This window comes from Sus scrofa, chromosome 13 (genome assembly GCF_000003025.6).
Source record: "Sus scrofa isolate TJ Tabasco breed Duroc chromosome 13, Sscrofa11.1, whole genome shotgun sequence".
Taxonomy (NCBI): Eukaryota; Metazoa; Chordata; class Mammalia; order Artiodactyla; family Suidae; genus Sus; species Sus scrofa.
Window position 1 is genome coordinate 29,640,092 of NC_010455.5, and position 26,554 is coordinate 29,666,645.

General features: G+C 42.5%; 1 protein-coding gene across 1 annotated transcript; it reads right to left on the reverse strand.

The window, feature by feature from the left end:
• On the reverse strand, positions 357–25,458 carry PRSS46 (protease, serine 46). The gene is made up of 4 exons (XM_021071126.1): positions 25,188–25,458; positions 23,111–23,728; positions 22,209–22,372; positions 357–964 (listed from the first exon to the last, which is right to left on the reverse strand). Exons 2-4 carry the CDS (start codon positions 23,337–23,339, stop codon positions 710–712), a joined length of 648 nt encoding a protein of 215 aa, XP_020926785.1. The 5' UTR covers positions 23,340–23,728; positions 25,188–25,458; the 3' UTR covers positions 357–709.

Here is a 26,554-nt window from a genome sequence, read left to right on the forward strand (position 1 = left end):
TATGGAGATCACTGATGCAGCTCAGAGAGCAGGGTGCAGTCACCTCACACAATAACCCAAGCAGGCACACCGCCTTGCCCTTCTTTGCCAACCTCGTCATCACCCACCCTGGCCAGGGAGGGAGGAGGAACTGGTCAGGTTCTGTAGACCCTTAGGGTGATATGAGGGATTGGGAGAGGCCCACAGGTTCAGGAATCAGCCCACAAGTGCAAGTCTGGTCACTGCGAGTTTCTTGGGAAGAAGCCAACACTCATAGTAAGGCATGAAGAAAACTGCTGGGCAGAGACCCAAGGGAGGGCCATGGGGACCCAGGGATTGCTGGAGTGCTGGGATGACTAAGCGAGGAGTAGGGATCACAGAGTCCAGCTCCATAATTGGCAGAAGAGGAAACAGTAGCTCACACAGGGGAACACAATGAGCCCAAGTACAAGGAAGACTACTGGGGAGACGCCCCTTGAGAGGAGAGCTAGGCCTCTTGGGGGTGGGGAAGCTTTGAAGGGTCTGGCCAAAGTCAAGAACAAATGATGACTTCAGTGACGCAAAATTCAAGAACATCTTCATTGAACAATTGAAAAAACAGTGGCTCTAGGGCCCTCCCCCAGGGTACTCTGCTCTGAGGTCCTCTGCTCCTCCAGTCTCCATGTCTCCTCAGGACAGACAGAGGGGAGGAAGCAGCAGCCTCCAGAAGGGACTACCCTGGAAAGATCACTCACAGGAGCCACAGGGAGCCCAAGGAGACCAGCAGAATGTAGCCAGTGAGAAAGACTGGGCTCAGGAAGGCAGGTCTGGCCCCACTGACGAACCGCACGTCATTGACCTGCCTCTTGATCCAGTCAGTGAAGTGGGAGATGCTGGTGTAGATGCCTGGTAAGCGGCGCTGTCTGCAGATAAAGCTCCAGCTCATCACCCCCATTTGAATCCAGGTCTTGTTCACTTGGCAGACAAGGGAACCACCAGAGTTACTCTGTGGAGGGGAGGAAGGGAGGCATAAGGGAAGTAGCAAGAGGGTCTCCTCGCAGGTCCTGGATAAATAAACGTGCACCTTCCCGGGGCCATATTCTTAGCATGAGCTATATTAGACCAGTGTTATCCCTGATAATGAGGCATGGCTATGAACCTGCTCTACGATATGGAAGCACTGCACTGGAGACCAAGGTAAGGATCACACTGGCCTCTCTTCATTCTCCTGCTAACTCTCTGCCTGTAACTTCCTGGTTCCCTCCTCTGCCCTTCCTTTAAATCATGACGGGTCTCTAAAGTATTGCCATTTGGCTTGCTTCTTTCCTACAATCCTGCCTACAGAATAAGCTATTTGAAATGCAAACCTGCCTCTTCTCTTTTTGTGTAAAACAAGTGTGTGAATAAGAATAACATTTACAACAGCATACATCAAAAGGTAATGGCTGTTATTTCTGCTGATGGTGGGTTTATGATTTTTTTTTTAACTTTCTTACACTCTTATGTATCAATGAAAGTTTTATAAATCAGAAAAACAGATCATGCTCTTCCTCCTTTTCTCCCCCCCCCATAGATAGACAGAGTATAATAATGTAAACTAAGACTTACAAGACATTGCAAAATCTAATGAATAGTACATAAGACATGTAAGGAAAAAAAATAATAAAACTATATCTAACAACATAAAGGGGAGTTCCCTTCGTGGCTCAGTGGTTAATGAACCTGACTTAGATCCATGAGGATACGGGTTCAATCCCTGGCCTCACTCAGTGAGTCAGGGATCCAGCATTGCCGCGAGCTGTGGTGTAGGTTGCAGACGCAGCTCGGATCCTGCACTGCTGTGGCTGTGGTGTAGGCCGGTGGCTGTAGCTCTGATTTGACCCCTAGCCTGAGAACCTCCATATGCCACAGGTACAACCCTAAAAAGAAAATAAATAAATAAATAAATAAAGGAAAACGTATATTAATGTACAGATATACCATTGTTCTTAGATGAGGCAACTTAAAACAATGTAAAAATGTCAGTTCTCAGCATTCAGTTTCCTGCAGTATGGAAGTCTGGATTCCCCATCCCACCTTGCTGAAGATAACCAAACATGTGAGGTTTTTTTAAATTATCATTTTCAATGAATGGGTGAACTGTCAAGAAAATAAAGACTCCTCAGAGTCCAAAATCCAAGAGAGGGCTGAAACCCAGAGAGCTGCCAACAAAGCCCAGAAGATGTCTTGGGCCCTAAGGCGATTGGCCAAACTCAGTGAAGGTGAGCATGTGGCATATGCTCCAGAAAGCATCATGTCTGTGGGAAAGGAGATCTCTGTAGTAGAAGCAGGGAAACCGGTGGAGAAAAATGAAGTGGGACCTTACCATAACAAAACTCAAGAGGAAATAAAACTCTTAGTGTGAAAAGTTAGAAAGGTAAAGCTAATTTAAAACATAGAGCCAAGGAAGTTCCTGTTGTGGCTCAGCAGAAATGAACCCAACTAGTATCCTTGAGGATGCAGGTTTGATCCCTGGCCCCACTCAGTGGGTTAAGGATCCGGGGTTGCCGTGTGATGAAGTTTGCAGATGTGGGTCTAGCATTGCTCTGGCTGTGGTGTAGGCTGGCAGCTGCAGTTCCAATTCGACCCCTAGCCTGGGAACTTCCATAGGCTGCAGGTACGACCGTAAAAAAAATAATTAATTAATTAAAGTAAAATAAAGCAAAATGTAGGGCCAAGAGTTTATGACCTGGGATGAAGCATATGTTTTAAAGTAAGATGAAAACCTACAAACCAGGATTTCCATTGCGGCTCAGTGGGTTAAGGACCCAACATCTCTGTGAGGATGGGGGTTTTGACTCCTGGCCTGGCTCAGTGGGTTAAGGATCCAGTGTTGCCGTAAGCTGCAACAGAGGTTGCAGATGTGGCTCAGATCCAGTGTTGCCATGGCTGTGGTATAGGCCACAGCTGCAGCTCCGATTCAATCCCTGGGCTGGGAACTTCCATGTGCCACAAGTACGGCCATAAAAGAGAAGAATAAACAACAACAACAAAAACCACCTACAAACCTGAAAAGGGCAAATATGTTAGGCTTAATTACATCAAAATTAAGACTTCCTGTTCAGTGAGTTTTATTCAAATCTCATTGAGGATAGATAATGAATTGAGATAGGACATTTCCTCTAAAATCAACTACAAGTCAATATTTAGATATATATAGGGAAACCCTGAAAATAAACAAGTAGAGACAGAGAGTTGAGGAAGACCTAAGGGGTGAGGGATCACCCAGTCACTGGCTCCCAGTGTCCAGACCCCCATGCTCCAGGAGCACTAGAAGAGGGAGATGGAGTAGGGCTTGGTGAGGTTTAAGCCAAATCAATTTTTATATCGAGACTTATAATAAGACAAAGCACTTAAGAACTGAAAGTAACTGAAAATTATGGGCTCTGCCCAAAATGATGTTAAGAGAAGGCAGGAAGATTTGACATAGGACATGTGGGGGCAGTGACTTGGAAGAATAAAACTATTTAACATAGATTCTCTAATAAATTTAAATTCCTCAACAAACAAACACAGGAGGGGAATGTAGCACAATATCAATCCTGTAAATTAAACTACATATATAGCAACATTTGTATTTCAAAGATACAGACATCTTTAAAGACATGTATTAAACAGATTTCAGTAGGTGCCTTTTGTGAGGAGAGAAAATGGAAAATGAAGGCAAAACCCAAGCCAGTGATAATCAGGCCAGTGATGATAGTGTGAGGACCCTTACCTGAGAGATATGGTTGACTAGACTCTGGAAATCCAGAGAAAAAGAGAACTCAGGGCGGGGGGTAGAAAATAGGAGAGAGACAGATCCCATGTGGATATTTTCTTACCACAGTGAAATAAAACCAGGACCCAAAAACAAAATGTGAACCACCTCATCAGAGGAGAAGAAAGTAACTTTCAAAAATGGTAAAGTAAAAACAGAATTAAAACCTATAATTAGAGTGCAGAAGGATAATAATACTATACATTGCAAAGCCCATGGGATGTGGACCTGAATTGCACACAGAACAGCCTTGGTCTAAATGCTTTTAATATCAAACAAGAGAGAATAAAAATAAATTATTTGTTATTATCATCAATTATTTATCACTGCACATTCAGCTGAAGACACCTGAAAAGGAATTAATAAAGATAAAAAGGAAATGCCATGCATTAGAAAGCAGAAAAATGTTAGACTTGAGAAATAAAATCAATAACTTGTTCTTAAAACAACAACAACAGAATAAATAAGCACCTTGTAAGTCCTACCAAGGAAAAAAGTAAAAGAAAAGGAAAATGCAAATCCTTTGTGGTATGAGTAGAAAAGAGACTAGAATCACATCCAGGGGAAAAATACTTTCTCGTATCTGAAGATATTTATAACTTTCTGGATGAAATGAATAATTTCTAAGGAAATACAAATCATAAGTCCAATAATCATGGACAAAACAACTTAGAATATCGACCAAGAACTACACTTTCAGGAGTTCCTGGTATGGCACAGTGGTAACGAATCTAACTAATATTCATGCGGACGAGAGTTCGATCCCTGGCCTCACTCAGCGGGTTAAAGATCCATTGTTGCATGAGCTGCAATACAGGTTGCAGACAAGGCTCGGATCTGGTGTTGCTGTGGCGGTGGTGTAGGCCGGCAGCTGTAGCTCCAATTCGACTCCTAGCCTGAGAACTTCCATGCAGCACAGGTGTGGCCCTAAAAAGACAAAAAAAGGATCCAACTGTGGTGGCTCAGGTGGCTGCAGAGGCACGGGTTTGATCCCCAGTCTGGCCCAGTGGGTTAAAGGATCCAGCATTGCCATAGCTGCAGCTGGGATTCAATCCCTGGCCTAGGAACTTCCATATGCCATGGTTGTGGATCAGGAACCATGAGGATGTGGGTTCCATCCCTGGCCTCACTCAGTGGGTTAAGGACCCGGCATTGCCGTGAACTGTGGTGTAGGTCGTAGACGCAGCTCGGGTCAGGCTTTGCTTGGCTGTGGTGTAGGCCTGCAGCTGCAGCTCCAATTTGACCCCTAGCCTGGAAACTTCCATATGCCGTGGATGGGGCCCTAAAAAGCAAGCAAACAAACAAAAAACACCCAAAAAACTACTTCTTCAAAGGAAAAGTGTCAACTTCTATCCAGTGTTCAAGTTTATTTCAAATGTCCCAGAACACAGACTATGCTTTCAAGTGAAGCATAGTCCCAATTCTATAACTTGACAAAGAGAGTACCTTCCTCAATACACCTTAACTGGAGCCCAGCCTCACTGGAGGAAAGCAAAGCACAAAGGCTGCGTGGATCATGTCTCACAGGACTGGGCTGTACCTAACCTGTGTCTGGCTCAGAGCCCAGCACAAGGTATCTGTTGGATGAATAAATTAATTAAATACCTTCTAAAAAATATTATAAATCTGAATTGAATAGATGAATGAAACCAAAGCACATGTGGGTTCAATCCCTGGCCCAGCCCAGTGGGTTAAAGGATCTGGCATTGCCACAGCTATGGTGTAGGCCACAGCTGCAGCTCAGATTCAATTCCTGGCCCAGGAACTTCTATATTCTGAGGTGCAGCCATTAAAAAAAGAGAGAGAGAGAGAGAATATTTTGGAAAAAACCAAACTGCTCACAACAGGAGATATAAAACAAAACCTAGAAATTAAGTTCAGAAGCAACATGCAGTAACTATATAAAGAAAGCTATAAGCTCCTGCTCTACAGACATAAAGAAATAGAGCAAAATAGAGTCAAATTTCCCTAAATCAATCTATTAATTTCCACCAACATTTCCACATGATTTTTTTTTTCTTTTTATAGCCCCACCTGTAGCATATGAAAGTTCCTGGGCTAGGGGTAGAATCAGAGCTGCAGTTGAGGCCTGCGCCACAGCCACAGCAACACCGGATCTGAGTTGCATCTGCAACCTACGCCACAGCTTGCAGCAATGCCAGATCTCTCACCCACTGAGTGAGGCCAAGGAACAAACCCGCATCCTAATGGATACTATGTCAGGTTCTTAACCCACTGAGCCACAACAGAAACTCCAACTTTGTTTTTAATATCATACTAAAATTGTTCAATGAAAAATGGGGGGGATGAACACAAGGAGACTAAACCAAATGCTACTACAAATGAAACAACAATAAAATCACAGAAGAAATCAGAAAATATCTCAAGACAAAGATTGTTCAAATCAAATAAACATAGGAGGGCAGCCATACAAACTGTTTAAAAGAAGAATAATGGAGGACCTGCCTTACCAGATACAGAAAGGAATTATAGAGCTAAAAAAGAGTGGTGACATAGGAATGAGACTGCAAAAGGCAGAAATAGACCAAAATAAGATAGGAATGTAGAATATAATAAAGAGGGCATTTATAATCCATTGCCAGAAGACAAAAGTATTCAATAAAATTTGTTTACATAACTGGCTACATTTGGAGAAAAATAAAACTGGTTTCCTCTTTTACCCTTCCAGATGAATCAAAATTTAAATATTTAAAGAAAAGAATTAAGAACATGTATGAGTAAAGAATTTTATAATCTTAGGATGGGAAAGATATTTCTAACCACAGCACAAAAACTATAATCATCAAGGGAAATGAAGATAAATATGAACATAACAAAATTTTAATTAACTCTATGAGAAAAAAATCCATACCAAGAAAAAGTAAACAATGAACAAGTAGGGCAAAATATTACAAAGCATTTCACAAAGTGCTGAAACTTCCATCTCCCCAATTTTTTGATAGGTTTTTATTTTGAAACAATTTGAGACTTGCAGAAAAGCTGCAAGTATATTTTTACCATACTCAATAATTTAACGTTTAACCATATTTATTTTATCTTCTATTTATATACATACATGTGTGTATACACATATATTTATGAACTGCTTAAAATTAAGTTGAAAAAGACATGATATTCCTTTACCAGTAAATACAGTATATAATACCCAGAGTTTTTACAAATTAATAAAAAGAAAAGTAATCCAGCAGAAAAACAAGGGCAAAGGGCAGGGAAATATGTAAATAGTACATTGAACACAACAAGCATCTTAATTTGAACCCCCCTTGTCCCTTTAAAATGTATTTAAGGAGTAAGGTCTTTCCCTGATCCTGGGTGAAAACGCGGCAGAGTTAGAACATTTTGCTCACTGCGATTAATGTAATCATAATCACGATGATCACACTGTCACACAAACATCTCAGTTCAGAAATCAGAGTATCTGTCTTTATCCAGGCACTAATCACAAAGGTAAACTTGATTTAAAGTCAAAGTTCTCCCCACTGCTCTTTAGGGCTTTTGGCAAACAAGAGGCACGGGAAGAAGGAAGCAGGCTATGTTCTCTCCTCTCCCCTCCCTTCAGCTCTCCCTATCCCACCTGCTAGCCTCTCTTCTGAACCTACCAAGGTAAAGCAGGGGAGTAAGGAGGCAGGAGAACCAGCCTACCTCCCAAACATTTCCTGCTCTCTGTCAGGGGGAGATTTACAGCTGACTCTCCCTCAACCTCAGGGGGCATACATTATACTCTCTGAGTGATCCTGCTGAAACCCCTCCAAGGAGAACAAGTACTGCCAACCCAGGCCCCTTAGAGGGGCTACATTAAAAAAAAGAAATGCATCTACATGTTGAACAATTCTCACAGGAAACTAACTGGAAACTGGCAGAAGAACTCCTAAACAACTAAGGCTACAAGAAAGATTCCCATGTAACCAGGTAGGATGGGAGGAAAAAGCATAGGGTCAAGGACCTAGGCCCTTTGAAGGGGTCTAAAAGGAAAATAAAGACCACACAGTGGAATCTCACCTTAGGGCGTGAGTGAACTGAGCGACAGGCTGAGCGTCCCAGTCCTGGGGTCCCACACAGAGGACACAAGCCCTCTTGGCTGCTGGGAGAACCACTGGGACAGACAGGCTGGAGAAACCTAGACTTGACTCATGAGGAGTGTGCTGATGATAGTTTACCAACAGACAGGATAGAGAGATGTTTGCCCTAGTGGCCACTGCCTCACTGCCTCGAGCTGGGTGAACATCTCAGCCCTACTCACTCCATGTCATAGTTTGGCACAGGATCTAGGGCAGCTGAGACCTGGGAAAAGACTTGTGAGGCAGAGGTGGCACGGGGAGTCTATGGTGTGGGGTGGCAGCCGCCATTGTTGGTGTTTACTTGAACAGCGCCATAGAGGCAGCCTGGATCTCTGGTGGCAGTGCACCCACTTGAACCCCAGCAAGCAACACCACAATCCCCACTCACAGCCTAGAAAACACTCTGGTCCTGCCCACTCCACACCACAACATAGCACAAGATCTGGGACAACTAAAGGGGAAAAAACCCGACCTTGGGTTGTATCTGAGCAGAGCCCCAGAAGTCTACACGTACAGCACATCAGACCTCTGTAAGTGTACAAGCCCCACTTGATTTATCACTCCCCTCCTTTGGGGCAAAAGCAAGGGTGGAGGGAGAAGGAAAAACATACATTTAAAGGGAAAAGAGCCTGCTTGAGCCCAACCTTCAGGGATTCCACTCCAGCAACTTGGGAGCAGATCCCACCCCTGACAGTGCAACCACAGCCAGGGAGCAGAGAGTAAGACCTGCCTTACTCCCTACACAGGCTCTAGCCCCTCCAATACCAGCCACATCCTCTATCCAAGTGATAATGGTCAGCACACCATGAAGAAAGACATGGCTAGTGTCCACATCAGATCCAGCCCTCAAACCAAAGCCACTGGGCACATACAGTGTACATAGGGACACTGCCACATAAAAACACCCCTTCAAGACCACAAAAGATAACTGTTTCACCTAAATTCATCATCTATAGGAAAGGGAAAATCCCAATAGGAAAGGCAGATATATATTAAAGATTGAAGACCACTTTAACTAGCCAGTACATAGATTTAAAAAAAAATTGTAAGGGGGAGGAGGAGGGAGTGGGATGGATGGGGTGCTTGGGCTTAAGAGATGCAGACTATTGCCTTTGGAATGGATTAGCAATGAGATCCTGCTGTGTAGCACTGGGAACTACGTCTGGTCACTTATGATGGAGCATGATAATGTGAGAAAAAAGAATGTATACATGTATATGTAACTGGGTCACCATGCTGTACAGTAGAAAATTGACAGAACACTGTAAACCAACTATAATGGAAAAAAATAAAAATAATTATATAAAAAAATTGTAGAAGCAACTATAATTAAAATAAACAGTAAAAGGATAAGCATGAAGATATAAAATAGAACATCAAAAAACACAAAATGTAGGAGAGGGAAATAAAAAATGTTTATCTTTTAGAATGTGTCTGAACTTGAATGAACTTCAGTTTAAAGCAAGGAGATATAATTATGAGTCAATATATATAAACCCCATAGTAAACACAAATCAGAACCTTAAAATAGATACACAAAAACCAAAAAGAAGGGAATTTAAGCATACTATAAAAGAAAAATCATCCAGCCACAACAGGAAAAACAGAAGAAGAAAGGAACAAATAAGAACTACAAAAACAACTGGAAGACAAGAAATAAAACAACAAACTTGTCAAAAATGTCAATGGAGGAGTTCCCATCATGGTGTGGCAGAAACGAATCCAACTAGGAACCATGAGGTTTCAGGTTCAATCCCTGGCCTCACTCAGTGGGTTAAGGATCCAGTGGTGCCATGACCTGCAGTGTAGGTCACAGACACGGCTCAGATATGGCATTGCTGTGGCTCTGGTGTAGGCCTGCGGCTATAGCCCCGCTTGGACCCCTAGCCTAGGAACCTCCTTATGCCATGGGTGCAGCCCTAAAAAGACGAAAGACAAAAAAGAAATATCAATGGACTAAATGCTTTGATCAAAAGACACTGAGTGACTGACTGGATTTTTGAAAAAGGCTCTCTTTAGGCTGCCTACATAAGACTCATCAAAGTAGGTATAGGGTGAACATACCTCAACATAATAAAGGACATTTATGACAAACCCAGAGCCAACTAACATTCAACAGTGAAAAGCTGAAAGTCCTTCCACTAAATTCATCCTTGTCCATCCTTGTCATTTTTATTTAACATAGTATTGGAAGTCCCAGCCATAGTGATCAGACAAGAAAAAGAAATAAAAGGCATCCAAATTGAAAAAGAGGTAAAACTGTCACTTGCAGATGACATGAAACTCTATATAGAGAATTCTAAAGTCTCTGCCCAAAACTATGAGAATAAATGAATTCATTAAGTCTGCAGGATACAAGATTAATATATAGAAATCTGTTGTATTTATAAACAATAATAATGACATACATGAAAGACAGTAAAAAAAAAAAAAAAAAAAAAAAAAAACCTATTTAAAATTGCATTGGAGTTTCCATCGTGGCGCAGTGGAAACGAATCCGACTAGGAACCATGAGATTGCTGGTTCCTTGTCGATCCCTGGCCTCACTCAGTGGGTTAAGGATCTGGTGTTGCCGTGAGCTGTGGTGTAGGTCACAGACGTGGTTCGGATCTGGCGTTGCTGTGGCTATGCTGTAGGCCAGCAGCAACAGCTCTGATTGGACCCCTAGCCTGAGAACCTCCATATGCCACGGGTGTAGCCCTAAAATAAATAAATAAATAAATAAATAAATAAATAAATAAATTTGCATCATAAATATCTAGGAATAATCTTAACCAAGGATTAAGTTTTTATTTACATGCTAAAAACTACAAAACACTGATGAAGGAAACTGAAGATGACTGAAAGAAATGGAGAAAGATCAAGATGGTGGAGCAGTAAGATGTAGTGCTCACCTTCTCCCACAAACACATCAAAAAAAGCCATCTACATGTAGAACAATTCACACAGAACATCTACTGAACGCTGGCAGAAGACCTTACACTTCCCAAAAGGGTAAAAATACCTCTACTAACTGGTAGAACAAAATAAAAGAGAGAGAGAGAGAAGGAATCAGGACCAGACTATCACATCTGAGAGGGAGCTATTAAAGAGGAAAGGAACCTACACTCTGGGAAGCCACCAAACCAACAGGGAAATCAGCTGAGACAGAGGGACCTCAAAGTCGTGGAGAAAAGCACAGCAGCTGGACTGAGGAGGGCAAAGCAGAGTGAGAGCCACACAGACCGTGCATACCACCACCCCCAGAAACCATACCTCAGGGGCTGCGCACTGAGACTCAGGCTCTGGAGGTCAGCTCCAGGGAGAGGACTAGGGTTGACTGTGTGGAGACAGCCTAAGGGGCTAGGGAGCAGTGTGCCATGGGCTGGGGAGTGGAGTGCCACAGCTGAGGGAACACAGGAGGAGGTCTGGGCCTGGAGGAGAAGCAAGGCGTCATTGTTGGGGAGGGCAAGAGGAGTAGAGCAGATCACCATAGGAATATCTTTCCCTGCATATGTGAGGACTCTTGTAGGGTGGGGCACCTCTGGCACAGGCTAGGGGTGGTGAAGTGTCACTCAACGCAGGCTAGAGACAACGGGACACCTCTTGTACTATGGGTGGCCAGGCACCTCTTGTGTGGGCTAAGGGCAGCAGGGGCCTAAGCACAATGCAGCACCTCTTGTGTGATCTACAGGCGGCAGGGGCAAACCATAGCAGTCATCTCAGACTTCAAAGGCACACCACCACTAGTGGTCTGTGAACAGGCTCCACCTGCAGCACCACTCACCTCAGAGGTCAGCAAAGAAGAGGGCTCTGCAACCAAGCACCACCCACTGTCGCTCTCACTCCCCTGGGAACAGACCTGCCCTGCTGCTACCACTGCCAAACGTTCCGGGCACCGCCTACATCTGCCTGATCATGCTCACTTTCCAGGGCCCTACAACTAGGAGCAGGCTGTGCTACCTTCCTGTAGGTCCTTGCCATGTTGAGGGCCCAGAAACCAGGCACTGGCTACTAGCCCTGCCCATTACCCCCGCCTCCCTGGAAGCACACACAGCACCCTAAGAATAAATAGTAATCCCTAACAAATATCCAGGGATGCTTGCACATATAAATAGTTCTCCAAGAATACAGAAGTTGTTCTCCCCAAACTCACAGAATAAGAAAAATAAAAGCAAAATGAAGAAGCTCAAGAACAATTCCCAGTAAAAAAAAACAGGAGAGGAGTTCCCGTCGTGGCGCAGTGGTTAACGAATCCGACTAGGAACCATGAGGTTGTGGGTTCGATCCCTGCCCTTGCTCAGTGGGTTAACAGTCCGGCGTTGCCGTGAGCTGTGGTGTAGGTTGCAGACGCGGCTCGGATCTCGCGTTGCTGTGGCTCTGGCGTAGGCCGGAGACTACAGCTCCGATTGGGCCCCTAGCCTGGGAACCTCCATATGCTGCGGGAGTGGCCCAAGAAATAGCAAAAAGACAAAAAAAAAAAAAAAAAAAAAAAAAAAAAAAAAAAAAAAGAACAGGAGAATTCTCTCAAAGGAGAAAACAATGAGGCAGGCTTCAGCAGTCTAACAGACACCGAGTTCAAAAAGGAGACAGTGAAAATACTGAAGGAATTAAGAGCGGATATGGGAGTTCCACATTGTGGCTCAGCAGAAACAAATCTGACTAGCATCCATGAAGATGCAGGTTTGATACCTGGCCTTGCTTAGTCGGTTAAGGATTCAGTGTTGCTGTGAGCTGTGGGGTAGGTTGCAGATGCAGCTCAGATCTAGTGTTGCTGTGGCTGTGGCATAAGCCAGTGGCTACAGCTGCGATTTGACCCCCTAGTGTGGGAAACTCCATACACCACAGGTGCAGCCCTAAAAAGACTTTAAAAAAAGAACGGATAAAAACAGTAATGCAGATTACTTTAGAAAGGAACTAGAAATATAAGGAGGAACCAAGAAAAATTAGAAAATTCATTTGCAGAGACTCAAACTGACTTAAAGGCACTGAAGAGCAGAATGAATAATGCAGAGGAACAAATTAGCGACTTGGAAGATAGAATAATGAAAATCACCCAATCAGGACAGCAGATAGAAAACCAAATGAAAAAAACATGAAAGCAATATAACAGATCTATGGGATAATATAAAGTGAGCAAATCTATACATATAGGGATTCCAGAAGTAGAAAAAAAAGAAAAGGGGACTGAAAATATATATGAAGAAATTATGGCTGAAAACGTTCCAAATCTAAAGGAAAGAGATATCAAGAATATCATTTAAAATAGAAGGAGAAATAGGAGTTCCCGTCGTGGCGCAGTGGTTAACAAATCCGACTAGGAACCATGAGGTTGCGGGTTCGGTCCCTGCCCTTGCTCAGTGGGTTAACGATCCGGCGTTGCCGTGAGCTGTGGTGTAGGCTGCAGATGCGGCTCGGATCCCGCGTTGCTGTGGCTCTGGTGTAGGCCGGTGGCTACAGCTCCGATTCGACCCCTAGCCTGGGAACCTCCATATGCCGCGGGAGCGGCCCAAGAAATAGCAAAAAAATAAAATAAAATAAAATAAAATAAAATAGAAGGAGAAATAAAGAATTTCTCTGACAAACAAAAACTAAAAGAGTATAGCAATACTAAACCTATTCTAAAAGAAATGCTGAAAGGGCTCCTCTAAATAAAAAAGAAGCACGAAGAAATAGGATGGAGGAAATCACAATTGGGAAAGCAATCACTTAAACAAGCCAGTATACAGATCTAAAAGGAAAAAAAATACCTACTGTAAAAGCTATAATAAACACAAGGAATAACAAAAGGACAAACATGAAGTTATTTAAAAAGGACTTTAAAATAATAAAATGTGGGGAAGGAAAGCAAGAAAATCTAGACTCTTTTTTTTTTTTTTAGAATGTGTTTGAGCCAATATGATTATCAGGCTAAAGAAAGCAGATATAGGAAGGGGTTAATATACTAAAAAAACAGGGCAACCGCAAATCAAAACCAAATATTACATTCACAACAACTAAAAAGAAGAGACCACAAGCATAAAATTAAAGGAAATCATCCAACCAAAAAAGAAAGGAACAAAGGAGAAACATAGAATCAACTGGAAAACCAGGTTTAAAATGGCAATAGGAGTTCCCGTCGTGGTGCAGTGGTTAACGAATCCGACTAGGAACCATGAGGTCGCGGGTTCGGTCCCTGCTCTTGCTCAGTGGGTTAACGACGATCCGGCGTTGCTGTGAGCTGTGGTGTAGGTTGCAGACGCGGCTCGGATCCCGCGTTGCTGTGGCTCTGGCGTAGGCCGGTGGCTACAGCTCCGATTCAACCCCTAGCCTGGGAACCTCCATATGCCGCGGAAGTGGCCCAAGAGATAGCAACAAAAACAACAACAACAACAAAAAGACAAAACAAAAAAAAATGGCAATAAATGCATATTTATCAATAATTACCTTAAATGGAGTTCCCATCGTGGCTCAGTGGAAAGGAATCTGACTAGGAACCATGAGGCTTCAGGTTCGATCCCTGGCTTTGCTCAGTGGGTTAAGGATCTGGCGTTGCTGTGAGCTGTGGTGTAGGTCACAGACACGGCTTGGACCTGGCATTGCTGTGGCTGTGGTATAGGCTGGCAGCTGCAGCTCTGATAGAACCCTAGCCTGGGAACCTCCATATGCCATGGGTGCGGTCCTCAAAAGACAAAAGACAAAAAAATAAATAAATAAATAAATAAATAATTACCCTAAATGTCAATGGACTAAATGCTCCAATCAAAAGACAGAGTGGCAGATTGCATAAAAAAACAAAAGCCTACAACATTCTGTCTACAAGAGGAGTGCTCACTGTGGCTCAGTGGAAACAAATCTGACTAGCATCCATGAGGATGCAGGTTTGATACCCGGTGTCACTCAGTGGGTTAAGGATCTGGCATTGCCATGAGCTGTGGTGTAGGTCAGAGATGTAGCTCAGATCCTGTGTTGCTGTAGCTGTGGTGTAGGCCAGTGGCTACAGCTCCAATTCGAACCCTAGGCTGGGAACCTCCATATGCTGCAGGTGTGGCCCTAAAAAGGCATATATATATATGCTGTCTACAAGAGACTCACCTTAGGGCAAAGGACACATATAAATTGAAAGGGAAGGGATGGAAAAAGATATTTCATGCGAATGGAAAAGACAGAAAAGCAGGAGTTGCAATACTCATATCAGACATAATAGACTCTAAAACAAAGGTCATAAAGAAAGTCAAAGAAGGACTCTATTTAATGATAAAAGGATCCATTTAAGAAGAGGATATTACATTAGCTCTGATGGTATAGTGGTGAGCACAGCTGCCTTCCAAGAAGAGGATATTACAATTGTCAATATATATGTCCCTAATACAGGAGCACCCAAGTACATACAACAAATACTAACAGACATAAAAGGAGAAATTGATGGGAATACAATAATAGTAAGAGACTTTAATACCCTACTCACATCAATGGACAGATCCTCCAGACATAATATCAATAAGCAACAGAGGTCAATAGAATAGTTGACACAATAGATGACTCAATAGAATAGTTAGACTTAATTGACATTTTCAAGACATTACATCCAAAAAAATCAGAACGTACATTCTTTTCAGGTGCACATGAACATTCTCAAGGACTGACCGTGTACTGGGGCACAAAACTGACCTCAAATTTAAGAGTATACAAATTATTTCAAGTATCTTTTCTGACCACAATGGCATGAAACTAGAAATCAACCACAGGAAAAGAAATGAGAAAAAACTGACTACATGGAGACTAAACAACATACTACTAAAAAACTAATGTGTCAACAAGAAAATCAAAAGGAAAATTAAAAAATACCTCCAGACAAATGATAATGAAACACAACCATTCAAAATCTATGGGATGCTGCAAAAGCAGTTCTTAGAGAGAAGTTCACAATGATACAGGCCTTCCTCAGAAAAGAAGAAAAATCTCAAATCAACAATTTACACCACCACCTAAAAGAATTAGAAAAAGAAGAACAAACAAAACCTAAAGTCAGCAGAAGGAAGGAAATCATAAAGATCAGAGAGGAAATCAATAAGAAGAGATTCAAAAAACAATAGAAAAAACACATGAGGTTCCTGTCATGGCTCAGTGGTTAACGAATCCGACTAGGAACCATGAGGTTGTGGGTTCGATCCCTGGTCTTGTTCAGTGGGTTAAGGATCCGGCGTTGCTGTGAGCTGTGGTGTAGGTCGCCGATGTGACTCAGATCCTGCGTTGCTGTGGCTCTGGTATAGGCCAGCAGCTACAGCTCTGATTAGATCCCTGGCCTGGGAACCTCCATGTGCCACAGGAGCCAGCCCTAGAAAAGGCAAAAAAAAAGACAAAAAAAAATTTCAAAAAACAATAGAAAAGAAATCAATAAAACCAAGAGCTGAGATGGTTAACAAAATTGACAAGGCTCTGTTCAGACTCATCAAGAAGAGGAGAGAAAGAACTCAAATAAACAAAATAAGTGAAAAAGGAGAAATCTCATCAGATACTGCAGAAATACAAACAATAAAAATAAAAACCATAAGAGAATACTATGAACGATTATACGCCAACAAATTTGACAACCTAGAAGAGATGGACAACTTTCTAGAGACTTACAGCCCACCAAAACTGAACCAAGAAGAAATATACCAACTGAACAGACCAATCACTAGAAATGAAATTGTATATGTAATAAAACATTGCCTACAAACAAAAGACCAGGACCAGATGGCTTCACAGGCGAATTCTACAAAACATACAAAGAAGAACTTAAACCCATCCTTCTTAAACTTTTCCAAAAGGTTGAAGAAGAAGGAACACTCCCAAAGACAGTCTGTGAAGCCACCATCACCCTCATACCAAAACCAGACAAAGATACTACCAAAAAGGAAAATTATAGGCCAATATCATTGATTAACATAGATGCAAAAATTCTCAACAATACCTTAGCCAACTGAGGCCAGCAACATATAGAAAAGATCATACACTGTGACCAAGTGGGATTCATCCCAGTTTCATCAGGATGGTTCGACATACACAAATCAATCAATTTCATACACCACATTAACAAAAGAAAAGTCAACAACCACATGATCATCTCAAGAGATGCAGAAAAAGCATTTGACGAAGTCCAACATCCATTCATATGATAGAAACTCTTACCAAAGTGGGTATAGAAGGAACATACCTTAACATAATAAAAGCCATTTATGAAAAACCCACGGCCAGTATAATACTCAATGGAGAAAAGTTCAAAGCCTTACCACTAAAATCTGGAACAAGACAAGGATGCCCACTCTCACCACTCTTATTCAACATATTATTGGAAGTCCTAGCCACAGCATTCCAATAAACAAAAGAAATAAAAGGTATCCTTGAGCGTGATGATTTCAAGGAGGGTTGAGATGGGGTCTCTTATTCACCATTCCATTCCCTGGCCCTGGTGGTTCCTGATGAGTATTTGCTGAATATGTGAATCTATTATGGGTGGTTTGGATTTTCTTCTCTGTAATCTTCTGTATATTCCAAAATCTCTATTATTTCATGTGTACTTGTATCATTGCAATGTTAAATTTTTTTAAAGTTTATTTTATTAGAGTATAGCTGATTTTCAGTGTTGTTTAATGTTTTAATTTATAATTTTAATTTTATTAATATTATTTTATATTATATTAATTTAAAATAAATTCATTAAAATAATTTTTAATCTAAAAAAAAGAAAAGAAATAAAAGGTATCCAAATTGGAAGAGAAGAGGTAAAACTGTCACTGTATGCAAAAAGTTTTGTCCAGATATATGCCCAAGAGTGGGATTGCTGGGTTATTGCTGGGTTTACAGACAAAATTTCCACTGAAAAAGATATATGCACTCCTATGTTCATTGCAGCACTATTCACAATAGCGAAGACATTGAAACAACCTAAATGCCCACTGACAGATTAAGATGATGTGGAGATTGTGTGTGTGTGTATTAGGCGTGTGTGTGTGGGTGTGTGTGGGTGTGGGTGTGTGTGTGTGTATTAGGCTCCCTCTCCCTCCCCTTCCCCTTGGCAAGCACAAATCTGTTCTCCAATTCCATGAGTTTCTTTTCTGTAGATGGATTCATTTGTGCTGTATATTCGATACCAGATATAAGTGATATCATATGATATTTGTCTTTCTCTTTCAGACTTACTTCACTTAGCAAGAGTGTCTCTAGTTCCATCCACGTTGCTGCAAAGGGCCTTAGTTTGTTCTTTTTTATGGTTGAGTAGTATTCCATTGTGTATATATACCACATCTTCTTAATCCAATCATCTGTCAGGGACATTTAGGTTGTTTCCATGTCTTGGCTATTGTGAATAGTGCTGCAATGAACATGCGGGTGCAATGAAATCTTGCTGTATAGCATTGAGAACTATGTCCAGTCACTTATGATGGAGCATGATAATGTGAGAAAAAAGAATGTATACATGTATGCATAACTGGGTCACCTTGCTGTTCAGTAGAAAATTGACAGAACATTGTAAACCAGGTATAATGGAAAAAATAAAAATCATTATAAATGAAAAAAATAATAAATTAAAAAAAATAATAATGAAGTGTGCCAAAGCTGGATAAAACAAATACTGTAATGAAGATGCAAAATAACAAAAGAAAAAATAAATGGAAAGATATCCTGTGTTCTTGGATTTCAAAAGTAGTATTATTAAAATAGCCATACTACTCAAAGAAACCTATAGTCTTAATACAATTCCTATCAAAATACCCAGGATATTTTTCACAGAACCAGAATAAATAATCCCAAAATTTATATGAAACCACAAAAGACCATGAATTGCCAAGGCATTCCTGAAGAAAATAAGAACAAAACTGGAGATACAACTCTCCCAAACTTCCGGCTATACTACATAGCTACAGCAATCAAAACAGCATGGCACTGGCACAGAAGATGGACGCATAGATCAATGGAACAGAACAGAGCCAGAAGTAAACCCAGAAACCTATAATCAATTAGCCTACAACAAAGGAGGCAAGAATACACAATGGAGTAAACACTCTTCAACAAGTGGTCCTTGGAAAACTGGACAGCAACGTGTAAAACAATGAAATTAGAACAGTTCCCCCACAAACATAAAAGAATAACTCAAAATGGTTTAAAGGCCCAAATATAAGACATGATATCATAAAATTCCTAGAATAGGCAAAACACTATTTGACACAAATCACAGCGAGTGTTTTCTTGGATCAGTCACCTAAGTCAAAAGAAATAAAATGAAAAATAAATGAATGGAACCTAGTTAAACACTTTTGTACAGCAAAGGAAACCAATGACATAACAAAAAGACAACCTATGGAATGGGAGAAAATATTTGCAAATGATGTGACTGACAAAGAGTTAATATCTAAAATATACAAACAGCTCATACAACTCAATATCCAAAAAAAAAAAAAAAATAGTCTGAGAGTTTGCATTGTAGCTCAGTGGATTACAAACCTGAATAGTATCCATGAGGATATGGGCTCGATCTCTGATCTTGCTCATTGGGTTAAGGATCCAGCCTTGCCATGAGCTATGGTATAGGTCACAGATGCAGCTTGGATCCAGCATTGCTGTGACTGTGGCATAGGCTGGCAGCTGCGGCTCGGATTCGACACCTAGCCTGGGAACTTCCACATGCCACAGATGTGGCCCTAAAAAAAATTTGGAAAAAAAATGTAGTCAAATCAAAATGGGCAGAAGACCTGAACAGACATTTTCCCAAAGCAGACCTATGGCCAACAGGCACATGAAGAGATGTTCAACATTGCTAATCATTAAAAAAAAACTGCAGGAGTTCCCGTCGTGGCGCAGTGGTTAACGAATCCGACTAGGAACCATGAGGTTGCGGGTTCGGTCCCTGCCCTTGCTCAGTGGGTTAACGATCCGGCGTTGCCGTGAGCTGTGGTGTAGGTTGCAGACGCGGCTCGGATACTGCGTTGCTGTGGCTCTGGCGTAGGCCAGTGGCTACAGCTCCGATTAGACCCCTAGCCTGGGAACCTCCATATGCCGCGGGAGCGGCCCAAAGAAATAGCAAAAAGACAAAAAAAAAAAAAAAAAAAAAAAAAACTGCAAATCAGGAGTTCTCATTGTGACTCAGCAGAAAACAAATTTGACTATCATCCATGAGGATGCAGGTTTGACCTCTGGCCTTGCTCAGTGGGTTAAGGATCCAACCTTTCCGTGAGCTGTGGTGGAGGTCGCAGGTGCCATTTGAATCTGGTGTTGCTTTGGTTGTGGTGTGGGCCAGCGGCTACAGCTCCAATTCTACCCTTAGCCTGGGAACCTCCATATGCTGTGGATGCGGCCCTAAAAAAAAGACAAAAAAAAAAACCACATTGAGGTATCACCTCATGCCTGTCAGAATGACTATCATCAAAAAAATTTACAGGAGAGTTCCCATCATGGTGCAGGGGAAACGTATCCAACTAGGAACCATGGGGTTGAGGGTTCAATTCCTGGCCTCACTTAGTGGGTTAAGGATCTGCTATTGACATGAGCTGTGGTGCATGTCGCAGACATGGCTCAGATCTGATGTGGCTGTGGCATAGGCTGGCGGCCACAGCTCTGATTGGACCCTTAGCCTAGGAACTTCCATATGCCATGGGTGCGGCCCTCAAAAGCAAAAAAAAAAAAAAAAAAAAAAAAAAAGGAATGAAATATTACCATTTGCAGCAACATGATGGACCTAGAGAATATAATACTTAGTGAAATAAGTCAGAGAAAGCAAATGCTATATCATTTATGTATGGAATCTTAAAAATAATAAAGTAAATGTATATACAAAACAGAAACAGAGTCACAGATATAGAAAATTTGGGTTACCAAAGGGAAAGAAAAAAGGAACAAATAAGGGGTATGGAATTAACAGATACAAATTACCATACATAAAATATATGAGCAACAAGGATATACTGTATAGCACATATAATTAAATTCATTAACTTATAATTACCTAAAATAGAATATATCTGCAAAAATACTGAAACTATTTCACAATAAATTAACTATATATACTTCAATTTTAAAAAAACACAAAAATACTTGTATTAAACATGAACAAAAACATTAAGGTGTTTAACACAAGAAATCAGCCCCTGTGGATACAGAAATTTGATTTATGAGGAAGTGGTGACAGCCAGTACAGAAAATGTTTTTTTCACTGAATGGCACTGGGGCAATTGGTAGTCCATCTGCAGAAATAAATAAAAATAGAACCCTTATTTACACCATTCACAAAATGAATGCATGTGGATTCAAGATATAAATGCGGAAAGCAAAATTTCCAAACTCTCAGGAAAAAGAAAACATAGGAAGATGACCTTATTACCTCAGGAATAGGAAGGATTTTTTTTAAAAGGGAAAATGGAAATATGCTTGACTAAAATCTAAATTGCTGTTCAGCAAAAGCCAATATGCACAAAATAGCTTCAAAAACTCAAAGAAAATATTTGCTACATACACAATGAACATAAAATCAATACCCAAAATATACAAATAAAAAGGCAAACAACAGAAAAATGTGCGAAATATCAGAACAAGAGATTCACAGAAGAATCATGAATAGTGAATAAACATATGAAAGGATACACAATTGCACTAATAACTGGCAAATATACATGCAACCACAATGGTATATTATTTTTCATCCATCCACCATAGTTATTCTATCAGAATGGAAAACATTTTACAGTCTGACAATATCAAAAGTTGGCAAGGATATGGAGCAATGGAATTCTCAAACACTACTGTAAGAATATAGATTAATACAATCACTTTGGAAAATAATTTGGCTATGACTATTAAAGACGAAAGTATGTGCAGCCTATGACACACCAGTTCCTTGCACGATGCACCATGTTGAGAAATTCTGGAACATGTAAACAGGGAAATGTATGCAAGAATATTCAGAGCAGCAGAGTATGTGATATGAAAAATTAGAAGCTACCTCAGTGTTTATAAATGAGAGAATGAAGAAATTGTAGCATATTCATAAAAGAGAATATCATAGATAGAGCTGTTAGTTAAGGAATTAGAGCAGCATATATCAGTATGGATAAATCTCAAAAACAATGTTGACTAGAAGATACAAGAAGCAGAAGCTTGTTTACAGAATGGTGCCATTTATGCAAAATTGGTTCTGCCACTACCTAGCCCAGATCTGGGCATGTGACTAGTGTTCAGAAGTGTTCAAATAACCTGAGAAGTACTGCCATTATTAGCTATCATTGTGGACATGAGCAAAAAGTAACTTCACCCTTACTTTACAGATTGGGAAAGTGAAGCCCAGGGAAAGGAGATTTTCAAAACGTCTCCCAGTGTCATGTGGAAAGGAAAGCATGACCCCTGAAAGTTGCCTTTGCCCGAGCCCAGACATGGCGCACCTGACAGGTATCTGTGCCCCACTGTGCGCTGGCACATATCATGTCACTCCCAATAAGCTTCTTCTGGTCCTTCAAGAAGAGGAACTTGTACTGTTCATTGCAGATCTTATTGTTTACAATCCTGACAGCCACCTCCTGAAGCCTGTAGGAGGGTTTTGAGGTCACTGAAAAGAGAGAGATCCTGCTTCATCATCCCTTCAACTCTTTGTCACATCTCCATTTGAAGCGGGTCAGTTTTGCAATGTGGGAGGTAGGGCCATTTTCTGGGATAGTTATTTATAAAGGCCCCAACACATAGTCTGACATTTGAAAAAGCCCAAGCTCATTGAAAAGTCTAATCAAAAGTCTCTCAAGGGGCTCAGACCGACATCTAGGCACTGAATAAGGCCAAAAGGGAATACTCCAATAATTCAGGTTCTATGAGGGTGAGTGGCTGAGCACTGCTCCATGGCTATCTGCCAATGTAGCAAGACTCTAGAGCCCAAAGTGAGCCACCCCCTGGAGGGCAGGCACCCACAAAGTCTCCTCGTCTCTAGGACCTCAAGGGAACAAGTGTATATAATGGCTGCCCAATGCCTAGGTACCTCCTGAGACCATGGACCTTGTGGACCTGCAGCCAGGGAATCCCATTAATAGCCAAAGATTAATTTCCTTCCAGGCTGCAAAGTGAGAACTTGACATTGGATTTAACTTTGGGAACCTAAGCCCATATATGCCATGTATGTCTTTCATATTGGGCACTGCGTATATCTTCCCATCAATAGATAACAGGACATGTGCAGCACATGTAAGTGTTCAGGAAATGTTTGCTGATGGAGGGAATGAGTGAATAAAGGACTGGATGGAGAAGCATGTGGTGGAGTTGTGTTCTGAAGAGACAAGTACCTTGGGACCTCTCTTACCTTGAGTATCAGTTTGTCCCCACCCAATCACCCAGCACATGGATCCAAGAGATGGCTTGAGTTTAGGGCTAGGTAGACAGACAGGCTGGATGAGGGGGGACCAGGAGATGGGGTCCTTGAGCTTCAGGAGGGCAATGTCCTGGGATATGAGGTTGATGAAATCCTCATGAATCCTGACGCGAGTGACCGAGAGCTCAGTGCCATTTTCTGAGAGCTGTTGAATTCCCATCTTCACAGAATATGATCTGGGGTCCTTGGATCTGCAGGGCCATGGGTAGGAGGCAGATCACCAGCAATGAGGTCAAATGTGGAGTCTTGGAGAGACTCAGGCTGAGCACAGGGCTATGCAACCAGGCCCCTACTCCCACATCCCCAGATTCAACAGGGCCTCCCAGGCCAGAAAGGAAAGCCCCTGAGACCAGCTGGCCACCCCGACTGACCTCTCTAAGCAGTGTGCAGCTGTAACGACCCACTGGTGGTGGATGAGGGAGCCGCTGCAAATGTTCATGCCCAGGAATAGGATACTCACCTGCCATGGCCATTTGCCTACCTCCACTAGTTTCCCCTTGACATTCTTGCAGGAGATTTGAGACTGACCACAGGCCTGGAACCAGGACCCTTAGGAAAAAGGTAGAGACTCTCAGGTAGCAAAGGGCAGCCCTCAGACTTCTGGCCGTCACAAGCAACTACTGCCACATGCACATGGGCTTTTCCCACCATCCCTGAAATGGCAATCAAAGACCCAGAAACAGCAGGGGCCCCACGTTATAAAGAGAGCCTCCAAACAATGGGGACCAGACAACCCCTCCAAGGCTTGTTACAGTCCATCAACCCAGGATTCTTCCCTTCCCCTTCCCCCTTGTTCATGCAAGCAGATGGTTAGGGGAGTGAAGAAGAGAGAATCAGAGGGGTGCAGTCAAGCATTAAGTGATGGTGCACAATGAGCAGTGCTGCTAATTCAGCTGTAGCCAGAAAGCAATGGGTAGTAACATCATACTATACAACTCTAGTGCCCCCTTCAAAGACCAGCCCTGGAGGTGCACTCTCTGTGACCATACCAGGCAGTGAGGAGAGATTTTTGCCAATTCCCTCCCTGCCTCTCACCGGCCCCAACTGCAGGAGTGGGAGGAACTGGATATGAGATTGAGATTTTGAGCTGGACCATCCTGGACTGGTATTTAATAACTGAACATCATTTAGGACAGGAAAGGAGAAATTTACAGCAAAGGTTGGCAATCAAAAGTAAAGACAAATAAAAAGGGTTCTTAAGTATAGCCTGCAGTCAAGTTTAGGCTGTCAATAAGTTGTAACATGTGGTCATGGAATTTCTCATACAGGCAAATTTGGACATGTATTTATACTTCTCAAGCAGACATGGTTCCAGAAAGGGTTTCCCTTAGCAGTTCAGCAAGCAATGCCAACCAGAGCTTCAGGACTCAGCAGCAGCAACCAAGGCTTGTACCTGCCTGGGGGTGGGGGATCCATGATGGTGGTGGAGGGGGTACAACAATAAACAGACTAGGCTAATAACCTATTGTGACTCATATACATAAGCAGAAATATCTATTGGTTCCTGCCTCATAGAAATCCCTCAGAGGGTCTCAAAACACTGATGTTTGGGCTTTTTCTATTATGTTCCAGGGCTCCTGGTTCTACTATCACTTTTGGATGGCTGGTTCTCTTGCCACACACATCCGTGGCTGATCACCTTTACCTTCAATGAGTGGCTGGCCACAGGGATCCACAGGAACCCACACAAGCCCCAACGTCTCCATGGAGTTATATTGGCCTTGACCTCTCATTGCTCCATTCTTGCCAATGTCTCTGTCCAGTGGCTTGCTGTCTCCCCCAAGGGGGAGCCACACTTCCACTGCTTCTCATACACTGTGGTGGGTTTATAACTACCTTGTTCCAGATTACAAACTGCCCCAATCTAGACAAAAAGAGGAAAGAAGGGGCTTCCAGAGCCTTTCCCTTCCCTCTCTCACATAGCTGAAGCCCTGGGGAGCCAGGGGCCCAAAGAATGAATTTTGCCACTTAAAAAGTGATGATTCCAGGAAGCAAGGCTGGGCTTTACCTCCATGCTGCACATCCACAGTGGGCAACCCAGTTTCAGAGAACAGCACCCCTCAGAATTCACATCCAGGACAAGGTTGACGCCAATCTCCTTCTCCAAAACCTTGTGCAAGATTTGCAGGACTCAGCCTGGAGATGGCAGCACCAGGTGCCAGCATCAAGAACAGCAGCTGAATCTGGGGAGGTCATGATGGATCATTTGGGGACTTGCGGTGTTGCACATCAACCTGTGTTATAGGCACAGGGACACTATTCCATACACAGGGGACACTCAGTGGCTCAGATTCCACTGCAGACCACCTCTAATTCTTGGAATCTCAAAGTCCAAGCACTCCCACTCACAAATTGTGCTCTGATGCCACTGCCTGCGCTCATGTGTGGCAATGGGAACCCCTATATTGGCTCATGACCTCTGTCCCTACAGGGTTACAGGCCCCCACCCCCACATCATCACAGACAGAGCAGTCAGCTACGAGCAGCAGTGTACATCCTCATCATCCCCAAATGTCACAGATACCTGAGGGCATCAGAGTAGGCAGGCTCTCGTTCACTCACTCACTCAACAAGGCACTGGTCGGCGAAAGGGAGTCACACACTGAAGGGAAAGGAATATCCCTAAGTCAGGGGACACACCCCTACTAACAGATGTCACACCAGCATGTTTTCTGCCAAGTGGCACAATGAGCAGCTGGCAGGTGACCTGAACCAGAGCTGCCACCACAAGATTACATGTGGTTAGTTAGGGTGGGAGCCCAGATACCTTCTGTCACATGAGGCCCCAAAGAGTCTACTGGAAACTGGTATTGAATCCTGATTCCACAGCACTTAGTTCTACAGGCCTTGGGTTCCTATTATGAAATGGGAGTGCTGATAAGGCCCACCTCATGGGGTGTTGAGACATAAGACATGTACATGATGCCTTATGTGAGTGAGCAGTCACCCATATATCACATTGTCCTCATCACAAGTCCCAGTTGTCCTAAATTGTGCTTCCCAAACAAGCTCACCCATTCCATGGATATTAGTTTCCATTTTTAATAAGACTCTTTCCTCATGTTCATGGTCACCTGCAAATGGGAACTGCCTCAACACTGGGACCACAGGCTTAGCACACCATGCAGTCTGGTGATGATGTGCTCATCAAGAATGAGCAAATGGGAGTTCCTATTGTGGCTCAGTGGTTAACGAACCCGACTAGTATCCATGAGGAAGCGGGTTCAATCCCTGGCCTTGCTCAGTGGGTTAAGGATCCGGTGTTGTGGTGACCTGTGGTGTATGTAGGTCAAATCATGGCTCGGGTCCCGCATTGCTATGGCTGTGGTGTAGGCCAGCGGCCACAACTCCAATTAGACCCCTAGCCTGGAACCT